This window comes from Microtus oregoni, unplaced genomic scaffold (assembly GCF_018167655.1).
Source record: "Microtus oregoni isolate MIOR12 unplaced genomic scaffold, Mior012 000048F_ref0000485, whole genome shotgun sequence".
NCBI lineage: Eukaryota > Metazoa > Chordata > Mammalia > Rodentia > Cricetidae > Microtus > Microtus oregoni.
Window position 1 is genome coordinate 11,858,963 of NW_024543222.1, and position 18,150 is coordinate 11,877,112.

An 18,150-nucleotide genomic window follows, 5' to 3' on the forward strand; every position below is an offset into this window, starting at 1 on the left:
ACCCTGGTCTGTAGAGAGGCCAGAAGGATCATGGCAGCATTTGATTCCAGACTCGTTGGTTTCTGCCCTGTGTTGCCCTGTGCAATCTTAACAGCCGCCACTGAAGACAGACCTTTCTGTTCAACTTTAGGCTTTTGTATTTCTCCCCATTGGCTAGGTCCCTGCTATAACCTCGTTCTTTTAAGAACTTAGCATGACATCTGTAAAAAGGGAAATCATCATAATTCCTTCCCCAAAGTACAGCTTCCTGCACTGAGTCTGACTTGAATGACTTGACTCAGAAGAAGCAGCCCCTAAGCCCACGTCTGCTGCTTGTCAGTTGCTTCTCTTCTGCCTAGTCTAAACAACTCAGAACTTGGTGGTGATGTGCCCGCCTGTGAGCATGCGTACAGAGGTCAGAGGAGGACACCTGGTACCTTGTTCTCCCACTCTCGGATTTATTCCTTTGGCAGGATCCATCACTGAACCTGGAGCGAGGCTAGTGACCAGCAATTTCTAGCAATCCTCCTGCCTCTGCCTCCCCCAGCACTAGGAGTATGGGTACATACAAGGCCATACTCAGGTTTTCGTGCGGGTGCTGGGGGTAAAACTTGGGTCCTCATGCTGTCATAGCAAGTGTCCCTTCCCTCCCTTTGGGTGGGAAGATGATTTCCGTCCAAGTAGACGTAGACACTTCCCATTCTCTTCAGTCATAGACAGAAGCATCATTTTTTTCTACCCAGTCTTCCAACTGGTCATATCTATTGTTCTCATATAATTCTTCTCCTGGAGATTTCAAATATTACAGATACTCCTCATATAATGTTCTACTATCTGTGATTGTAGATATTACTTTTCCAAGTATTCATTTCACATGTCTCCCCAGTTAGAGCCATTATCCCTGATGTCTAGCAGAATGCCCCCCCAAAGACAAGATATGTCAGCCATAAATAGTGACAGGTAGGGAAAGAGGGAGTGGGAGGTATCATTGTAACAGGAACTCATCCAATTGTTTGGAGGTGGAGTGTGTGTGTGTGTGTGTGTGTGTGTGTGTGTGTGTGTGTGTATTTGCAGTCACTTCTGTGTCCCATGCTCTAAGTAGTGTCTGACACATAGTTAGCTAGCATTTGTTGAGGGACTTAATTGAAAGGGTTAAGGTTCATTGAATATCCAGGTGGCAATCGTCATTTCAGAGTGTTCCATGTGTACGTTGAGGACTGCCTTTCATGCGGGAGTGTTTCCCCTCTCCTCCCTTGAGCCAGGTTGACTTTATTGCCCTGAACACCTTTCACCCCCAGGCCTAGGGGCCAGTTCTTACTTCTGATGCCAGGCACTGTGTGTGACACGTATTGCAGTCCCTGGCATAAGCGCATTTGCGTATGCACAGTGCCATCTCATCCTTACCACACACTTGCCAGGCAGAGGCTGGGCTTCCAGGATCACAGCTGGGCAAAGCCAGCAACTGTCAGCAACTCAGCCCCCAAGCGGCAGAGCCCTCTCGCCCCAGTCCTTTTCCTTCCTGAGTGTTGAGCTCCGCTGGGTCATCGGAGTGACGTTTTGTCTCCCCCTTGTCCTGCTTCAGTGCCTCCCTCTGGTCTCAGGCCTGGTGCAGCCTAAGGGGAAGTTGGGAGCCCCAAGATCTTTCCCTGACCTTTTGGCAAGCCCGGAAACCTCAAACAAGCACTTTTCTGATCTTAGGCTTAGTCCTCCTGTCCAGAACCCTGTAGACACTTGGTTTGCACCATCTCCGAGCCCTGCTCAGTCTTAACATCCCAGCAAGCCTGAGGCCCTTTTAATGTATCCACAGAGTCAGGTGGGCCTAAGAAGTGCATGAGCTCTTTCTACTCAGTTCTCCACCAAAGCCTTATGTGTCTACCCCGTGCTGAGTAGGTCCTGATGCTAGCGCAGGGGTGGGTCCTCTGTGGTGGGTAACAGTCCCCAAGAGGGGGAACCTGGCTCGTGTGAAGGTTCCAGGAGCTGCCTGGCCCTGAGGTACAGTACACGAGTAAGTCAGGGTCCAGACAGAGCATCCAGGGGACTCCCTGGCAGGCCTGCCCACTTTCTTCCCTGGCACTGCCGCCTGCACAGGGAGCCAGTGGTTTCGGTGGTCTGCACAAAGCTGCTCTCACGGGTCCTGTGTTCCTTCCTCTGGAATTTATGGTGTTTCTCAAAACAACCTTATGTAAATCTTACATCAAAATAAAATGTTTTACTTTTGAAAAAAAGAGGAGGGGGAGAACTATCTTTTGTTTCCTTGAGATTAAAAAGATATGAACACATTCTATGCATGCAGGCCATTATTTTTCCCAATGGCAGCTTAGAAAGAGCCGTGTGTGTGTGTGTGTGTGTGTGTGTGTGTGTGTGCACGTGTATGTATGGTCAGACCTTTCATTTATTTAAAAATGAGATAGGGATCCAGCTCAAGCATATGAACCAATAGAACCACTGTCTTCACACTCTGTGCTATTACAGGGTCCAAAGGCAGGGTGCCAGAAACATGGAGGGCAGAGTGCTTTCCCTGTTGTTTGGCTCCCATTAAGTCTTTGACCAAGACAATCAGCACATTAAAATGGTGAAAAGTAAAGCCATTGAAGCCACCTTGATGACTGAGGACCATGTCCAGCTTTGCCACTTACCAGCTGTGGAAGCATAAGCAAGCTGCACAACCTCTATCTGCCTCAGTTCCTTTTCATTGAAATATGCCTCAGAAGGCCTAGATGAAATAACAGATAAAGACCCTAGCCTGTGGTGCTGATGTTGATTCTTTCAGTATTGCTCCACAGTGTCCCCAAGCTCTCCCATCTCTGACCTCTGACCTGTCACAAGTCAGACATCGTCTAGAGTGTCAGCTACTGGGGTGCCTTTAAGCCAGTAGCCTTGGCGGAGGGGAGAAGGCTGGGTGGCCTGCAAGCGATGGCCTTCCGGCAGCCCTCACTGGGCCCATTGGCCTAATGGGAAATGAGAAGCCACCTCCCTGGTCCTTTCATGCCCTGGTCCCGTGCCCGTTCTGGAAGGAAGCCATTCATACCTCTCACAAGACATACTCTCACAAGACAGGCAGCCATTTGTAACATCCTGACAGTCCCCCCAGCAATTGGCTCGCATGCGTATAATCACAGTGATCATAGTGACAGAGGGCTCTAAAGGGAGTGACAGTGGCCCCGGTCGGGGTCTGTCTTCAAAGCCAAAGTTCAACCTCCCATGCGCTGCAGGGAAACCCGCCAAATCTCGCCCTCATTGCCAAGCTGGCCTCCTTTTGTGAGCGGCCCCATTACGGGAAGCCAAATTGCCATGGCAGCCTTTGGCCCTGGGCCTCGGCGTATCAGGCAGCCCAAGCTTGGCTGGAAGCCTCCCTTGGCCCACAAGTGCCAGAGGCACCTGCATCTGTCCCCATTGGTGACGGACCCAAGAGACTCTCATAGTTGTTCTGTGCTCTCTGAACCTCGTCTTCCATGCAGAGCTGGACCCCCAAAGCCAGTGTGAGCCAGAGAACCTAAGTGAGTGGTAGACTCTGATAGACTCTGAGCGCCCAGAACCATCACCACCCAGTGAAACTGAAGTGCAGATCACAGCTGCATTTAGATGCGGGGTTTTAATGGTCACAAAAGAAGCAGATGAAATTGATTTTGGTTTATATCTTATTTAACCTAGTATGCCCAAAGTTAAAAAATTGAAAAGGGGTGGTTTTCCTTTTTTATGAAATTATCAAAATCTATTTTATACCTAGAGATAGTTTAGACTGGCCATATCTTGTATGCTTATAACAGCATCCCACATCTGTGGATCTGATCATCTGTCTTCAAGAAGGATCCCTAGCTACCGTTTCCCTTTCACCCCAGGGTTCTGGCTCCTTAGAGATGTTTATCATAACAGCAGACCCCTGAGGGAAAGTGCAGAAAGGAAATTCTGGTGCTGAGGTTGCACACTGTACCCCAGAACTGAGATCATCTGGTGTACAAGCCAAGGGTGGCACAGATGAACTTCTCTGAGAAGGGGTACTGGGCTGCTTTCCAGATGTCACCTTCATATTACAAGTGACAGCACAGCCATGGCCAGAGTGACTGTCAGCTTGGTCTGTTGGCTGACCAGGCAGCTCAGCGGGGTCCGCAATGCAGTGGATGGGAGACAAGCCACTGGCATTTGACAGTTTGCTTTTTGTACAACTTGGAGAAGGGAGGGGGTGTTATTAGTGGGACCCATGGAATTTAACGCTTCAGAAATATCGAAGAGTAAGCTGGGGCTGAGTGGTGGAGAGAAGGAAAAAAAAAATCTCTGTAAGTGGCTGTGACCTACAGAGTTGTAGCTCAGTCTGAACAAACACTGGATTCCCACACCCACTGACAGCTTCCTGGAATCAGACATGACTTAGCACGTGTGGACACAGGAGTCTGGCCGGTGGAACTGCTCAGGTATTCATGGGCAGAAAGAATATGAAATAAACAGTTACCAAGCATGGTGACTCGTGCTAATATCCCAGCACTCAGGAGGCTGGGGGTTAGGGACCCGCCTGGGCTGGGTTCAACCTCAGCTCCCTGGGACAGTGAGTAGCACAGATGATAGGGACTGGCTTTGGATGCTGAGGAGAGCAGTGTAAGCAGCTACTTTAAGACATCATTGTACCGCTATGTTTTAAACCATTTGAAACCATTCCAGACCCCGTTAGACTGATCCTCAATGCCCTATTTTATCAAGTCCAGCATAGATATATTTGAAAGCCACAAATTCCCTTTTAAAAAATATGAGCCAGCATTCAGAAACCTCTTAATCATGAAGTGGATTTGCCAAGTCTGTCAACTTCCTGAGCCTCGGTTTTCTCATCTATAAAATGGGAATAGCCCTGTCTCTCTATCGCGTGACACGAGAAGATGCAGGTAGAGTCCCCTATGTAGTAGTTCAGCAAGTGGACTTTTTATTGCTCTCTATTTGGTCCAAACAGGTTTGGAAGAAAAGGTGGGGTGTGGCAGTTTGTTAGTCCTGGGGTAACCGAGTCTAGTCACTAATGTTTCAGTCACATCTACTCACTGCTAGCAAGCAGGGGTCAGGCAGCCCTCCTCCATCTTGTATCTAAGTCACCCAGACGGTGAAGATCCAGAGTCACAGTGTGGCAGGAGACAGACGAGCCTGTAACTCCCTCAACCAGGAAGGAAAATATCACTTCCTCTCGCCATCCATTACACAGTTTTTCTTTTTAAAACCTTAAATCTTAAGCGTCAAGGGGTACACCAAATAAACACCATGACGGATCATGGTGAGTATTTATAAAAATTAAGGCAGAGGATGCATATCCCTAATATATAAAGAACTTTCATTAATCAATATAAAAACCCCTGTATTCTGTGTGAGAGTAGGGATTGCATCCTCTCTGCACTGTATCCCTAGCACTTCCCACAGTCTCCAAAAGAATGAATGGATGGAGCCGCCCGTCAGGGTAATCGGGAAGCTTACTAAAAAGAGAAACACAGGTGTCTAATTCCCATGTGAATAAAATGAAAATAAAAAGACTATTGAAATATCACTTTCAGTCACCACAGTGGCACTTTGGGAAACAATGACAGCAAGTGCTGTTGGTGAGAATTCAAGGACACAGATTCAACTCTTCTGCTGCAGATCACAGTGTATTGTGCTGCCCCGCAAGCCATCTGGCAGCGTGTCCAGAGCTCTACTTCTGAAGCAAAAAGAACTATGTCGACCCAACGGTTCTATTTATAGGAATTTGTCCTGCAGAAATAGTCAAAGGTTTTTTTGCAGAGATGTTCATGGCCTACTATTTTTTAAGATGTTGTGTTATGAATGTTTTGCCTGCATGTATGTCTGAGTACCCCTTACTTGCCTGGTGCCCACGGAGAACAGAAAAGGGGGATATCCCAGAACTGGAATAGCAGACATTTGTGAGCCACCCTGTGGGTACTGGGAATCAAGTCTGGGTCCTCTACAAGAACAACAAGTGTTCCCAACCACCAAGCCATCTCTCCAGTCCCCATGCTCTACTGTTGAATAAAGTAGCTAACCATAGGCTAACAGGCTCCCATGATCCTATTTGTAAATTTTCGTGTTAGTTAATTCTTATTGAGAATGACAACCATCTGGGATAAATCAGTAGAAATTAACTTACTGACCTGGTCTGGGAGGTCCTCATGTCTACGTGTTGCTTTTATTGGTTAATGAATAAAGAAACTGGCTTGCCTATAGCATGGGAGGAGGAAGGCGAAGTTAGAGACAAGCCATGGAGCCACCGGAGATAAATGCTCTGAAACTTTGCCGGTAGGCCATGACCTTGTGGTGATACACAGATTAATGGAGATGGGTTAAATTAGGATGTAAGAGTTAGTCAATAAGAAGATAGAGCTAATGGGCCAAGCAGTGATTTAATTAATACAATTTCTGTATGATTATTTTGGGGCTAAGCAACCAGGAACAAACAAGCAGCCTCCCTCCAACACTGACCATCAATGTGCTATCCCTAAACTAACCATTGTAACCCTTCAAAAGTATATGACCTCTCTTGGTATTGTTTTTAAAGATATATCTATATATCTGTGTTATCTGTCTTATGTGTGTGCCCTGAGTGTATGTTTGTGCACCCTGTACATGCAGGTGCCTGCAGAGGCCAGAAGAGGGCATCAGATCCCTTGGAACTGAAATGTCAGACAATTCTAACCACCCGATGTGGGTTCTGGTAACCAAATCTGGGTCCTCTGCAAGAGCATAAAGTGTTCATAATCCTTGAGCCATCTCTCCAGCCCCCTCTTGTGTTTTTTAACCATTAAAATCTAACTCCTATCTATTTTTCTCCACGAGGGTAAGTAGTTCTACCACAGTCAGTGACATCTCCACGTGAATCCACAAGAAGAATGCCGAAACAAGATTGGGTGCTGCATCCTGGAACAGCAGTTCTCAGTGTATCCCCCTTGAAGGGTCCTTTTCCTTGTCCCTCTGTGTTGAAATTGAGGCAGAATTTACCACCACCTCATTTGCAAGAGCTGTGTTTACATACCTGCCTGCTTGACTTAACCTCCCTTACAGGAGCTCTTCAAGTGACCGCAACACATAACTGATGTGTGTGTTTCCTCACAGATAATCGCTTACCAGCCGTATGGAAAATCCGTGGATTGGTGGGCGTACGGTGTGCTGCTGTACGAGATGCTGGCCGGGCAGGTAACGTTTCGCTACCTGTTCGCATCTGTTTGTTGCTCTTGCATGTGGTGTAGCTTCCACTCAAGAGAGGCAGCGATGGCAGGAGGGTAGTGCAGTGGGGCCAGTGTTTCTCCAAATCCCTGACCCAGATGATAATCTGCTGATCATATAAACTCCAAATGGAGAGTAACAGCCTAGAGTATGGACACAGTAGCCATCACAGGGGGTATGGACACAGTAGCCACCATAGGGAATATGGACATGGTAGTTACCACAGAGAGTATGGACACGGTGGCCACCATGTCAGAGTGTCACCACAGAGAGTATGGACATGGTAGCCACCACAGAGAGTATGGACATGGTAGCCACCACAGAGAGTATGGACATGGTAGCCACCACAGAGAGTATGGACACGGTGGCCACCACAGAGAGTATGGACACGGTAGCCACCATGTCAGAGTGTCAACATGGTAGCCACGATGTTGTGCACCCTGCAAATTGATGCAGCAGTGACCACTGTGAGTTTTTCAGGATCTCAGAACTAGGTTATCGTTCCCTACAACTTGGTCAATAAAAACCATCCCAGCCATTGATTATGACTTATTAATAAAGGAATAAGCTAGTGAAACTTGCTGGCAGCCCCTTCCTATCCCCTTGTATCACACTGTTGGCAATGCAGTATCCTTTTCACCCATGCCCAGCAAGACCGAACTTCTTTTTTTTAAAATTTATTTATTTATTAAAGATTTCTGCCTCCTCCCCGCCACCCACCTCCCATTCCCTCCCTCCCCGGATCAAGTCCCCCTCCCCCGATCAAGTCCCCCTCCCTCATCAGCCCAAAGAGCAATCAGGGTTCCCTGACCTGTGGGAAGTCCAAGGACCACCCACCTCCATCCAGGTCTAGTAAGGTGAGCATCCAAACTGCCTAGGCTCCCCCAAAGCCAGTACGTGCAGTAGGATCAAAAACCCATTGCCATTGTTCTTGAGTTCTCAGTAGTCCTCATTGTCCACTATGTTCAGCAAGTCCGACTTTATCCCATGCTTTTTCAGACCCAGGCCAGCTGGCCTTGGTGAATTCCCGATAGAACATCCCCATTGTCTCAGTGTGTGGGTGCACCCCTCGCGGTCCTGAGTTCCTTGCTCGTGCTCTCTCTCCTTCTGCTCCTCATTTGGACCTTGAGATTTCAGTCCGGTGCTCCAATGTGGGTCTCTGTCTCCTTTCATCGCCTGATGAAGGTTAATATTCAGGAGGATGACTATATGTTTTTCTTTGGGTTCACCTTCTTATTTAGCTTCTCTAGGATCACGAATTATAGGCTCAATGACCTTTATTTATGGCTAGAAACTAAATATGAGTGAGTACATCCCATGTTCCTCTTTTTGGGTCTGGCTTACCTCACTCAGGATAGTGTTTTCTATTTCCATCCATTTGTATGCAAACTTCAAGAAGTCATTGTTTTTTACTGCTGAGTAGTACTCTAATATGTATATATTCCATACTTTCTTCATCCATTCTTCCATTGAAGGGCATCTGGCTATTACAAACAATGCTGCTATGAACATATTTGAGCATATACTTTTGTTGTATGATAGGGCCTCTCTTGGGTATATTCCAAAGAGTGGTATTGCTGGGTCCAGGGGTAGGTTGATCCCAAATTTCCTGAGAAACCGCCAAACTGCTTTCCAAAGTGGTTGCACAAGTTTGCATTCCTACCAGCAATGGATGAGTGTACCCCTTTCTCCACAACCTCTCCAGCAAAGGCTATCATTGTTGTTTTTTATTTTAGCCATTCTGACAGGTGTAAGATGGTATCTTAAAGTTGTCTTGATTTGCATTTCCCTGATCGTTAAGGAAGTTGAGCATGACCTTAAGTGTCTTTTGGCCATTTGAACTTCTTCTGTTGAGAATTCTCTGTTCAGCTCAGTGCCCCATTTTATAATTGGGTTGATTAGCCTTTTACAAGACCAAACTTCTTGTTTTGAAAAGACAAGTAAGATTTCACTTTAGATGTGGCTCTTATCTGAGAGTCAAGTGCATTGGCTCCCATGGCACTTCCTCCTGCAATGACTTCAACAGCTGAGCCACTACAGCACATCCTGACTGCTTTAATAAAGAGCCCCCAGATCTCAGTGGCTGCCTCCCATTCTCTGCACATGGTCCTCTGCACCCAGCAGAGGTGGCTGATGAGGAAGGTGAGTCCAATCCACAGTTATTCAAGAATTTGAGGACAGCTTTCTCCTGTCCTTTCTCTTTGCCATGGTTGAAGGTCTCAGAGCCTTCCACTGACACACCCTGTTTCAGCCAGTGATGAGGGAGGAAACATTCTAGAACCAACCCTAAGTAGCAACAGTCAGCCCTGCCTATGTGGCACAGGCTGCTTGACTGTCCCTGACTCTAGAGAGGGCTAGGATGCTGAGCTATCTAAGAGCTTGGTGAAGCCTTGAGGGATCTCTGACTTTAGTCCTGTCTCACTCACCTTTCTATTGCTGTGATAACAACATGACCAAGGCAACTTATAAAAGAAAGAGTTTAGTTGGGGGCTTGCAGTTCCAGAGTGTTAGAGTCCATGACTATCATGATGGGGAGCATGGCGGCAGGCAGGCAGGCATGGTGCTGGAGCAGTAGCTGAAGAGTGTACGTCATTACCTACAACTAAGAGACAGAGAGCGCCAACCAAGAATGGAAAAGCCCTCCCCAGTGTCACGTCTGCTCCTAGAAGGCCACAGCTCCCAATCCTTCCCAAACAGTTCCACCAACTGGAAAACAAATATTCGAACATATGAGTCTGTGGGGGCCTTCTCATTCGAACCAGCACAACAATTCTGTCATTGGCTTTTTTTTTTTTTAATTCCTAGAACTCTGAGCTAGGCTTGGGCACCTTGATCTTAGAGCCAAGAATATTAATAATCAAGAATAGCCAGAAGTACCCATGCTGAACACAGAGACATACATTTCTGGGGAAAAAGTGCCCACCATTCTGAGATGGCACATTCATCGGCCACAATTTTTCTGTACACTGAATGCTTCCTATGTACAGTGAGGACAAAATAGACAGAAATCCTTACCTTCGGGCAGCTCGCAGCTTAGAGGAGAGAAACAATACACTAATTAGATGAGGAAAATACATGTTAAATACAGATACAAGGAAAAGGCCTGTAGCCTTGTGTAGAGACTGAAGGGAAGCCCTCAGTGAGGCTGGAGCACAGTAAAGCAGCGAGAGATCTGGTGGCCGTGTGGATACAGTTGTCATCTCAAGACCTTGACTCTAGGACAGGAAGCCTGCCCTTTATGTCTCTGCCATTACATCATATCTAGGAAACACTTAAACAGATTATTTTAGCTATGGAAAAATGCAAACACCTGCCTGCATTTGGTCAGTGTTTCCCAGCCTGTTAAGATCTGAGTGGCATAGAAAGAGTGGTTTATTTGTTTATTCAGCTCTCCCCACCCCCCATTCTGAGCATTCTTCTTAGGTGGAACACCTCAGTGCGTAAACACAGAACAGCTATTTATAGCAACATAACAACTCACTGTCCTGTGGCACATAGACAGGGAAGCGTGGGTCACCTGTGCTTGAAGTCAGTTTCCCTCCTTGAAAACTCTGACAACAAAATTTAACTGTTTTTACCTGCTACCTGGGAGCCTTGCTCATCACATAGCCAAAGTGAAGTCTAGGTCCCTCCTTGCTCCTGAGTGTTGTGCCCTCAGGCCCAGAAAACAAACCCACTTTCATTTCCAGTCACATTTGCATATTCCAGCCAGGGCAATCCATTTTCCAAGAGCATCCATACCCTGGCTTCTAATTGGCTGACAGAAGACTAGCAGTCAGAACAGCCTGCAGCAAAGTCCTCTCTTTCTTTCCTTTCTTCCTGCCCTTCTTCCTCCTTCCCACCTACTTGCCTGCCTTCCTCCCCAGTGTTATGGTTTAAGTAAAAATGCTGCAGGTTCCCCGGGGGCACAGTGGCAGACATACTCTGAGTCACAGCACTATTGTTATGGTAAAAGTAAAATGCTGCAGGCCCCCAAGTGACTGCAGTGGGCAACAGGCCTTGAGACCACACCGCCGGTCCCCGAAGTGGTGGCAGGCAGTGGGCAGTGGGTCCCGAGAGCAGCCAGTCCCAGGCAGGGACGGTATAGTTCCCCAAATGGCTGCAGCAGGCCACGAGTCCCAGGCAGGGAGCCACATGGTGGGTGAGAGACCTTGATGGTGCAGCCAGTCCCACGAGGAGAAACAGATGGGCAAGCCACAAGACCACGTGGGTGAGAGACAAAGACATGGATAGGCACACCATGCAAAGTGAAGTTGGATATTTATTTAGTGGGTTATGGGAGAGAAGGAGAGAACGGGGAAGAGGAGAGAGAAACAGAGAGGGGGAAGGGGAGAAGTGGGAAGAAGGGAGAGACAGAAGCTGCCTCTTTGAGAGAGAGAGAGAGAGAGAGAGAGAGAGAGAGAGAGACTGAAAAGGGACTCAGGCTGGAAGCTGAAGATCAGCTTGCCTCAGAGGATGGGAGGGAGTGGTCGTGGCTTGTCTCTTAAAGGGACAGAGCAGACCATTACACCCAGGACTTCCTAGACCTCATTCTTCAGGAAGTAAACTCTCCCTGGTACCTTGTGGTGACAGGAACAGCTTAAGGAAGGGCCTGTTTGCTTTGATCACAGCGGCAGATGCTGGGGACAGCTGGTCATGCTGCACCCAATCAGGAAGCAGAGAGGGGCGAATGTTGCTCTTTAGCCGGCTTTCTTATTTCTGTTCAGTCCCAGACCTCAGCCCATGGGATGCTGACACCCACCTTGAAGGCAGGTCTTCCCAAGCATGTGTTTCCGTGGTGATCCTGAATCTCACCAAGTTGACAGGATGAACCATCACAGGCCTTGTATCCAGGTCTTCCAGAACACACTGGGAGCTCCCATACACCTTCTGGCCTGTTTCCCCACGCTGCTTCTCAGAACCACTTAGCCTGCCTTGCATGCATCTCTCAAAGTCTCTACTTTGGATTGAAAAGGGTCCTAGCCTTCAAAAATGACACCTGCAAGGTGTCCACCATGCTGGTGCCATGCTGGGCAGAGGCCCCAATCTTTGTTCCACATAGCCTCATCTAGCTGCCCACAACAGGCACTGTTCCAATCAGAGCCTTGCAAAGGGAAGTGAGTTCCTGGTGTGTCTGTGACTCAGCCATGGGTGTCACTCAAACACACAGCCATAGGGACTCGGCAACAGGCAGAGATAGATACAGGCACTGAGAAGGAAGATTGATTATGAGCCTGTCTGAGGGGTTAGGCACAAAATTTGTCTTCCTTAACTGTGGAAGGCTAAAGATGAGCCGGGAAAGGTGGCTGGTTGCCTTTGGCTTATCAGCTGTCAGCAGCCAAGTGGGCCCATTAAGTCTGAATAGCCCGAATCTGTTTCCAGGTTCTGGATGGCTTGACAAACAGAATTGCTTGGGACGGGGGCACTAATAGTGCTCATGTGTCCCTCAGTGAGCCCATTTCGGCTCTCATATCAATGTGTTCTTTTCCTTTCAGAGCTGTTTATCAGCATTGGGGTCTTCATCTCAGTAACTGAACCTTCAGCCCAAGTGGGGTGTGTGTGTGTGTGTGTGTGTGTGTGTGTGTGTGTGTGTGCAATCTGCAAGTCAGCATGGCAGGGCCCTTACCCACTGCCTGTTAGGAAGTGGTTCAGGAACCACTTTGTGCTGTGGGAGCCATCACCTCATTTGTCTGATTAGAGCTCAGAGCTCTCCAAGTGGGATGTGGGGTACAACACGTTCAGAAATTTTTCTTTACACAAACCCGAGACTTGTTAATAGGGAACTGAGCTTAGAACACTGCGTCCAGATTGGTAGACATTTAAAAATAGCTGTAGGCATGGGGGCAGTAGGGGAGAGAAGCAGTCGGAAATGGTCATGTACCCCGTACCTAGGCAGCAGATTTCCCCACACTGTAGGAGCTGGTGTTATTAGAAAGGAAGATGGATGTAATTGTAACCTGTCACCGCTGACCTGCCTTCAGCACCAGGGCTTGGGAGTACACAATTACCTATAAAGAGGCCCCAGGGTGAGCTAAAGAATCCTAGCAAGAACATAAATATGTTCACATCCTTTGCTGTACAATCCCGCACCTGGGATGTTGATCCTTATGTAATTCAGAGGAGAACAGAGCTGGCACGCACAGAGATCATTCTACCAGCATTCTGCTAGTCTGGTTATTAGCCTGCAATGTTGGAAGCAATTCCAAATCACCCAAGGACCCATGAATCCATCTGAAGACATTTGGTGGCTCTCTAGCTCTGCCTGGGAACACGGCTGGCTACCAAGAAAAATGTGTTTGCAGCAGTCAGAAAAGCAGCGGATTCAGGTTAAGTATCTTATTTGAAAATAATATGAGAAGCCCTGAGAGGCCATGAATAAAATAAGAGAATATTTGTGTGTAGATATGGCAGGGAAGCTATACCCATGAAATATCTACAGTGTGGCTGCTTAAAAACTGAACAATGACAGTCCCAGCTGGCGTGCCACTGGGCATGGGGGAAGTCACGTGGGACACCACCCCCAGATGAAGTTATAGGTGACAAAACCTGCTGAGAGAGGGAGAATTAGTCCTCCCTAGAGATGAGCACCCTGAATGGTCATCTAGTCCCAAGTGGTCAGCCCTAAAAAATATTCACACAAGCAATACTTAATGGACTCAGTAGCTTGGATTTATATATTTATTCACATACATACATACATACATACATATATACACATATACATGCATACATGTGTTCTGGCATTATCTTGAAATCTGTAATAGTGGTGTGTGTTTTATGTACACGTGTGTGCATACATGTGCATGTCTGCCTGCATGAATGTGTATGTGAGTGTTGTATATGCATGTGTGTATGTGTATATGTGGAGACCAGAGGTTTCGCTTTCCACTTTATCTTTTGAGATCAGGTCTCCCATGGAACCCGGAGCTCCCTGAGTAAGCTAGCAAGCCTATCCAGGGATTCTCCTGTCTCTGCCTCCCAGTTTTGAAATTATAGGCATGCACCGCTATGTTCTGCTTCTTTAAAAACATGTTCTGGGGTCGAGATTCGAGTCCCCGTGCTTTCATGCCGTGCGCTTTACCAACTGAGCCATCTTCCTAACCTCACAATAGTTTTGAATAAGGAGTCAAAGACCTACAAATAATGTAGCTTATCTGAACTCAAAACCAGAAGGCTTTACTGGAAGGTGGCCAGCTGATGATCTGGAGACATAGCCTGTGCCATGGCCACCTCTGAGACACCATTTACCCTGCAGAGAGCATGCTCACCTCAGACTCAGACTTTGCTGCCCTCATATGGCAGGGTGCAGCTCACAGCCCCCTTCAGGACTTAGCTTGTTTATCTTAATTGTGAAAACCTCCTTGACCAGAACTCAGACACTCTTCTGGGTCCCTCATCAGGGATGGTGAGATGCTGTGTGGGTGACAGTGAGAAGCACTGAGAGGATGCCTGTTACAGGGTCAAGAAGGTAGTGTCTTGGACAACAGGCCAGCACAGGCCCCCTGCAGCTAAACACTCCCCCACTGGCCTGCCTTGCGGGTCCCTCTGATGTTGTGTTTCATCCACACACATGGGGTCTGCCCATCCTGCCATGACTAATTCTCAGCCAGACTCATTTTAGTTCTCCGCACCCACCCGCACACTGCCACCAATCACACATGCTCTTCAAAGCCGGGCATTTGCAACCGGAAAGGAAGCTCTTGCGTGTTTTGTTTGTTTGTTTGTTTGGTTGGTTGGTTTTTTAGAGAATAAGAGAAAGAAAATGAAATGACACCAGCCAGCCAAACCTCCATCCCCCCCATGGCCAGCCCCAAGGGAGGGCTCTTTGTAGACTCGGTGTCTCTCCCTCAGAGCGTGTGCCTCTCCTGCCCTGGCCCCATGCCCAGTTCCCCTTCAGAGCTCTCTGCTCTACCAGGGGTCCCCCTGCCATCTTTATGTCAAGTTCAAGGTTGGTCGTACCAAAGAGAATATCCAGGAATTTCCCGTAGGTCCAGTCCTTCTGGGTACATCCCACTGGAGTGAGGAGGACAGCACAGAGCCCTTGGCTTGGTGGTTGTGCCTTAAATCCACTGCTATTTCAGACAGCAATTTCAGCTCCACGGATTCCCATCTGCTTCTCTAGCTGAGGCCTGGCTGCTCGGGCTGCAGCCTGGCGGGGATTCTGTTCCCACAGGCACTGGCTCTGTCACTGCCCCAAAGATAACTTTACATAAATCTCTATGGTTCTATTTATAATTAAGACTCAAGATTCAAAGGCTGGGGTGAAAACCTGCTAGCTCAGAGAGGCTGGGTTATGACTAGCTAACCTCCTCTTGCTGATTCCAGATGTGATGCTCTATGATTGCCTTCTGTCAACTAGTTGCTCTTTCAGCCTCTGGCCTAAGATTTTTTTTATTTAATTAATGCAAATGCAAACTCAGGGTTCACATCCCCCCCCCAACAAAGATGTCATGGAGAAATGCTTAAAGAGCATCTTGGGCACAGACAGGTTCTTGGGATCTCTTACACCCATCCCCATCACAATAGGTTCCTCCTTCTCAATAACAACTCTACATACCCTTCCTTGAACTCTTTCTGGGTACCACCCACTGGGCTCTGGACTAGCCAGAGACCTCATCGTGGGAAATGGTGTGTCTAATAGGTAAGCTGCTTGAGTGTGAGCACCCAGCTGGGATTCTGTCCCAAAGTCACGTGACCTCAAAGCCATGGTGTCCCATGGTACCATCAGCCCTCCATATCTCAGGATGGTGATTGTTAGCCCACTACAAGAGACAAAGGACATATCCAGCAGCTATCTCCCATCACTGCCACCAAGCAGGCTGCCTGTCTTATCCGGTCAGAAGGGCCCCAGTTCTGCCCTATTCTGAAGTTTCTTTCATCCCAAGTAAAGGCAGAAAGCATTCTCTGTACCCTCTAAACATAAAGCCATCTGTAACCTGACTTGTTCATAATTAGATTTTTTAGCACATAATTACAAGATTAATGGATTAATTATAATTTATTTGTAAATCACTAACCACATTACTCCAAAAACATTTTCCCTAAAGGTTATTTTGGGTTTCTTGGGGCAAGATAATGAAAGGAACGGTTAAAAAAATGGGAAACGCACAACCAGTAGCCTAGTTAAAGATAATCAAATCAGCCTCCGCCTTCGCGGAGCTAACCTTGCCGCCTGTGGTGTGTGTGGAAAGGCAGTCGTTCCTTCTCACAGACCTTCAAGCACCGTGGTAACGTGTTATCCCCTCTGTTTTCCCATCTTTGTCTGAAACAGCCTCCGTTTGATGGTGAAGATGAGGACGAACTGTTTCAGTCTATAATGGAGCACAATGTGTCCTACCCCAAATCCTTGTCCAAGGAGGCCGTTTCCATCTGCAAAGGAGTGAGTACTTCGGGGTTTCCCCTCTGGCAGCCAACCAAGACGGCTGGCAGAGGAAATACCCTTTCATACCGAATGTTGTTTTTGAGAGAAAGTCTTGCTATCTAGCTCAGCCAGTTCTGAACTCCCTACTAGAGGTTTGAACTTGCAAACCTCTTGCCTGCACCTCCCAAGGGCTGAGATTACTGGTACACACCACCATGCCTACCTTCCCTTTCCGGGCTTCTAAAGAGAGACACCAGAACTTTTACTAATGCATGCTGCTGCAAAACTTAAAGACACACAGGGCATAGGGGACAGAAGAGACTCGAATTCCAGTGCTGTTCAAGGGTCTCATGCTCTTATTCTACTGCATTTCGGTCCCCTGTCCATTTCTCAACATTGCAAGGGGGTGGGAGACAGCTCAGTCAGTAAAGTGCTTGCCACGTCAGCACGAAAACCTGAGTTCAGTCCTCGGAACCCACGGAAAACATGCATGCCGGCTGTGGTGGCATGAACCGTTGAAGCAAAGGCAGGAGTAGCCCCGAGGCTCACAGGCCAGCCACCCTAACTCCAATCCTCATGTTCCAAGGAGGAACAATACCTAAGGTCGGCCTCCACACACATGCATACGCTCATACAACCTCTGTCTTCCATACATGTTCACACGCGTACATGTACCCACAGTTACAAAATAAAGAAGTAATCACAAGCCCTGGGGGAGTGCTGTTTCTCACATCTGGCCTCCTAATTAATTCTCCTAACTAATCTCCACATCTGTGATGCAGTTTGTTCTTTCTCTCTCTTAAGACAGACATATTTTAAAATTTAATTTTTTTAAAAAAAATTAATTTTAATTTAAAAATGGGTATAGATCATCCATGGACAGATCAGTGCGTTTTTACAAAATGGATACGTGCATGTAACTGCACCCTGGTCAAGACAGACAGAATCCTAATTGCCCCTTCTGTCCCCTTCCAGTTGCTATTACCCACAACCCCAAGATTAATCAGTATTAATCACACAGGCTACTCTTGCCTGTCTCAGCCTTCGCTCAGAGGGGATCCTTCAGCTGGTGGCCCAGACCTGTTGTGCCCAGCACGACAAGTAGTAAACGTAGCCAAAGAGCCATGTAAATAGCCGTGTGTTGCCGTGTTTCCCTCTTGCACGTTGCTGCATGGTTTTCCCTATGTGGTCATCAGACAGTCCATCTCTGCATTCCACTCGTGGGGGAGGGCACTTACATTGTTTCTGCCTTGGCTGGTGGCCACGACAAATAGAATTGTTTTGAACCTCCTGGGTCCTGGGCCAACTCTCTTCTTTCGGGGCAATGCTAGCATTTTAACTGGTGGTGGTGGCTTAATTCATTTTTAGTGGTCAAGCTTTGAATCACAAACTTCCTTTTTAAATTCATCAAAAGAGAGCGTCCCACACCCAGTGTTATCATTTAGTGTGTTTGAAGATGCCCATGACAGCTGGAGGAGCCTCTTGCTGTGGAAGAGCCCAGGGATGGCACCTCCCTCTGAGTTCTACACCATACCTTGAAATGAGTCACTTGCTGTCTTTGCTGCAACGCGTGCTTTTTCCTAGCCCCTGTGCCTGGGGACGTTTTATCCAGACAACAGGAGGAACGTGATGCTTGTCGTGGCATC

The 18,150-nt window shown here is 47.6% G+C and overlaps 1 protein-coding gene across 1 annotated transcript in view; it reads left to right on the forward strand.

Annotated features, from left to right (window-relative positions):
* Positions 1-18,150, forward strand: part of Prkca (protein kinase C alpha) — a 391,920-nt gene that overhangs the window by 355,560 nt on the left and 18,210 nt on the right. The window contains exons 14-15 of the mRNA XM_041636098.1: positions 7,054-7,134; positions 16,415-16,522. Coding sequence (XP_041492032.1) covers positions 7,054-7,134; positions 16,415-16,522 — 189 coding nt within the window. The remainder of the gene's footprint in view (positions 1-7,053; positions 7,135-16,414; positions 16,523-18,150) is intronic.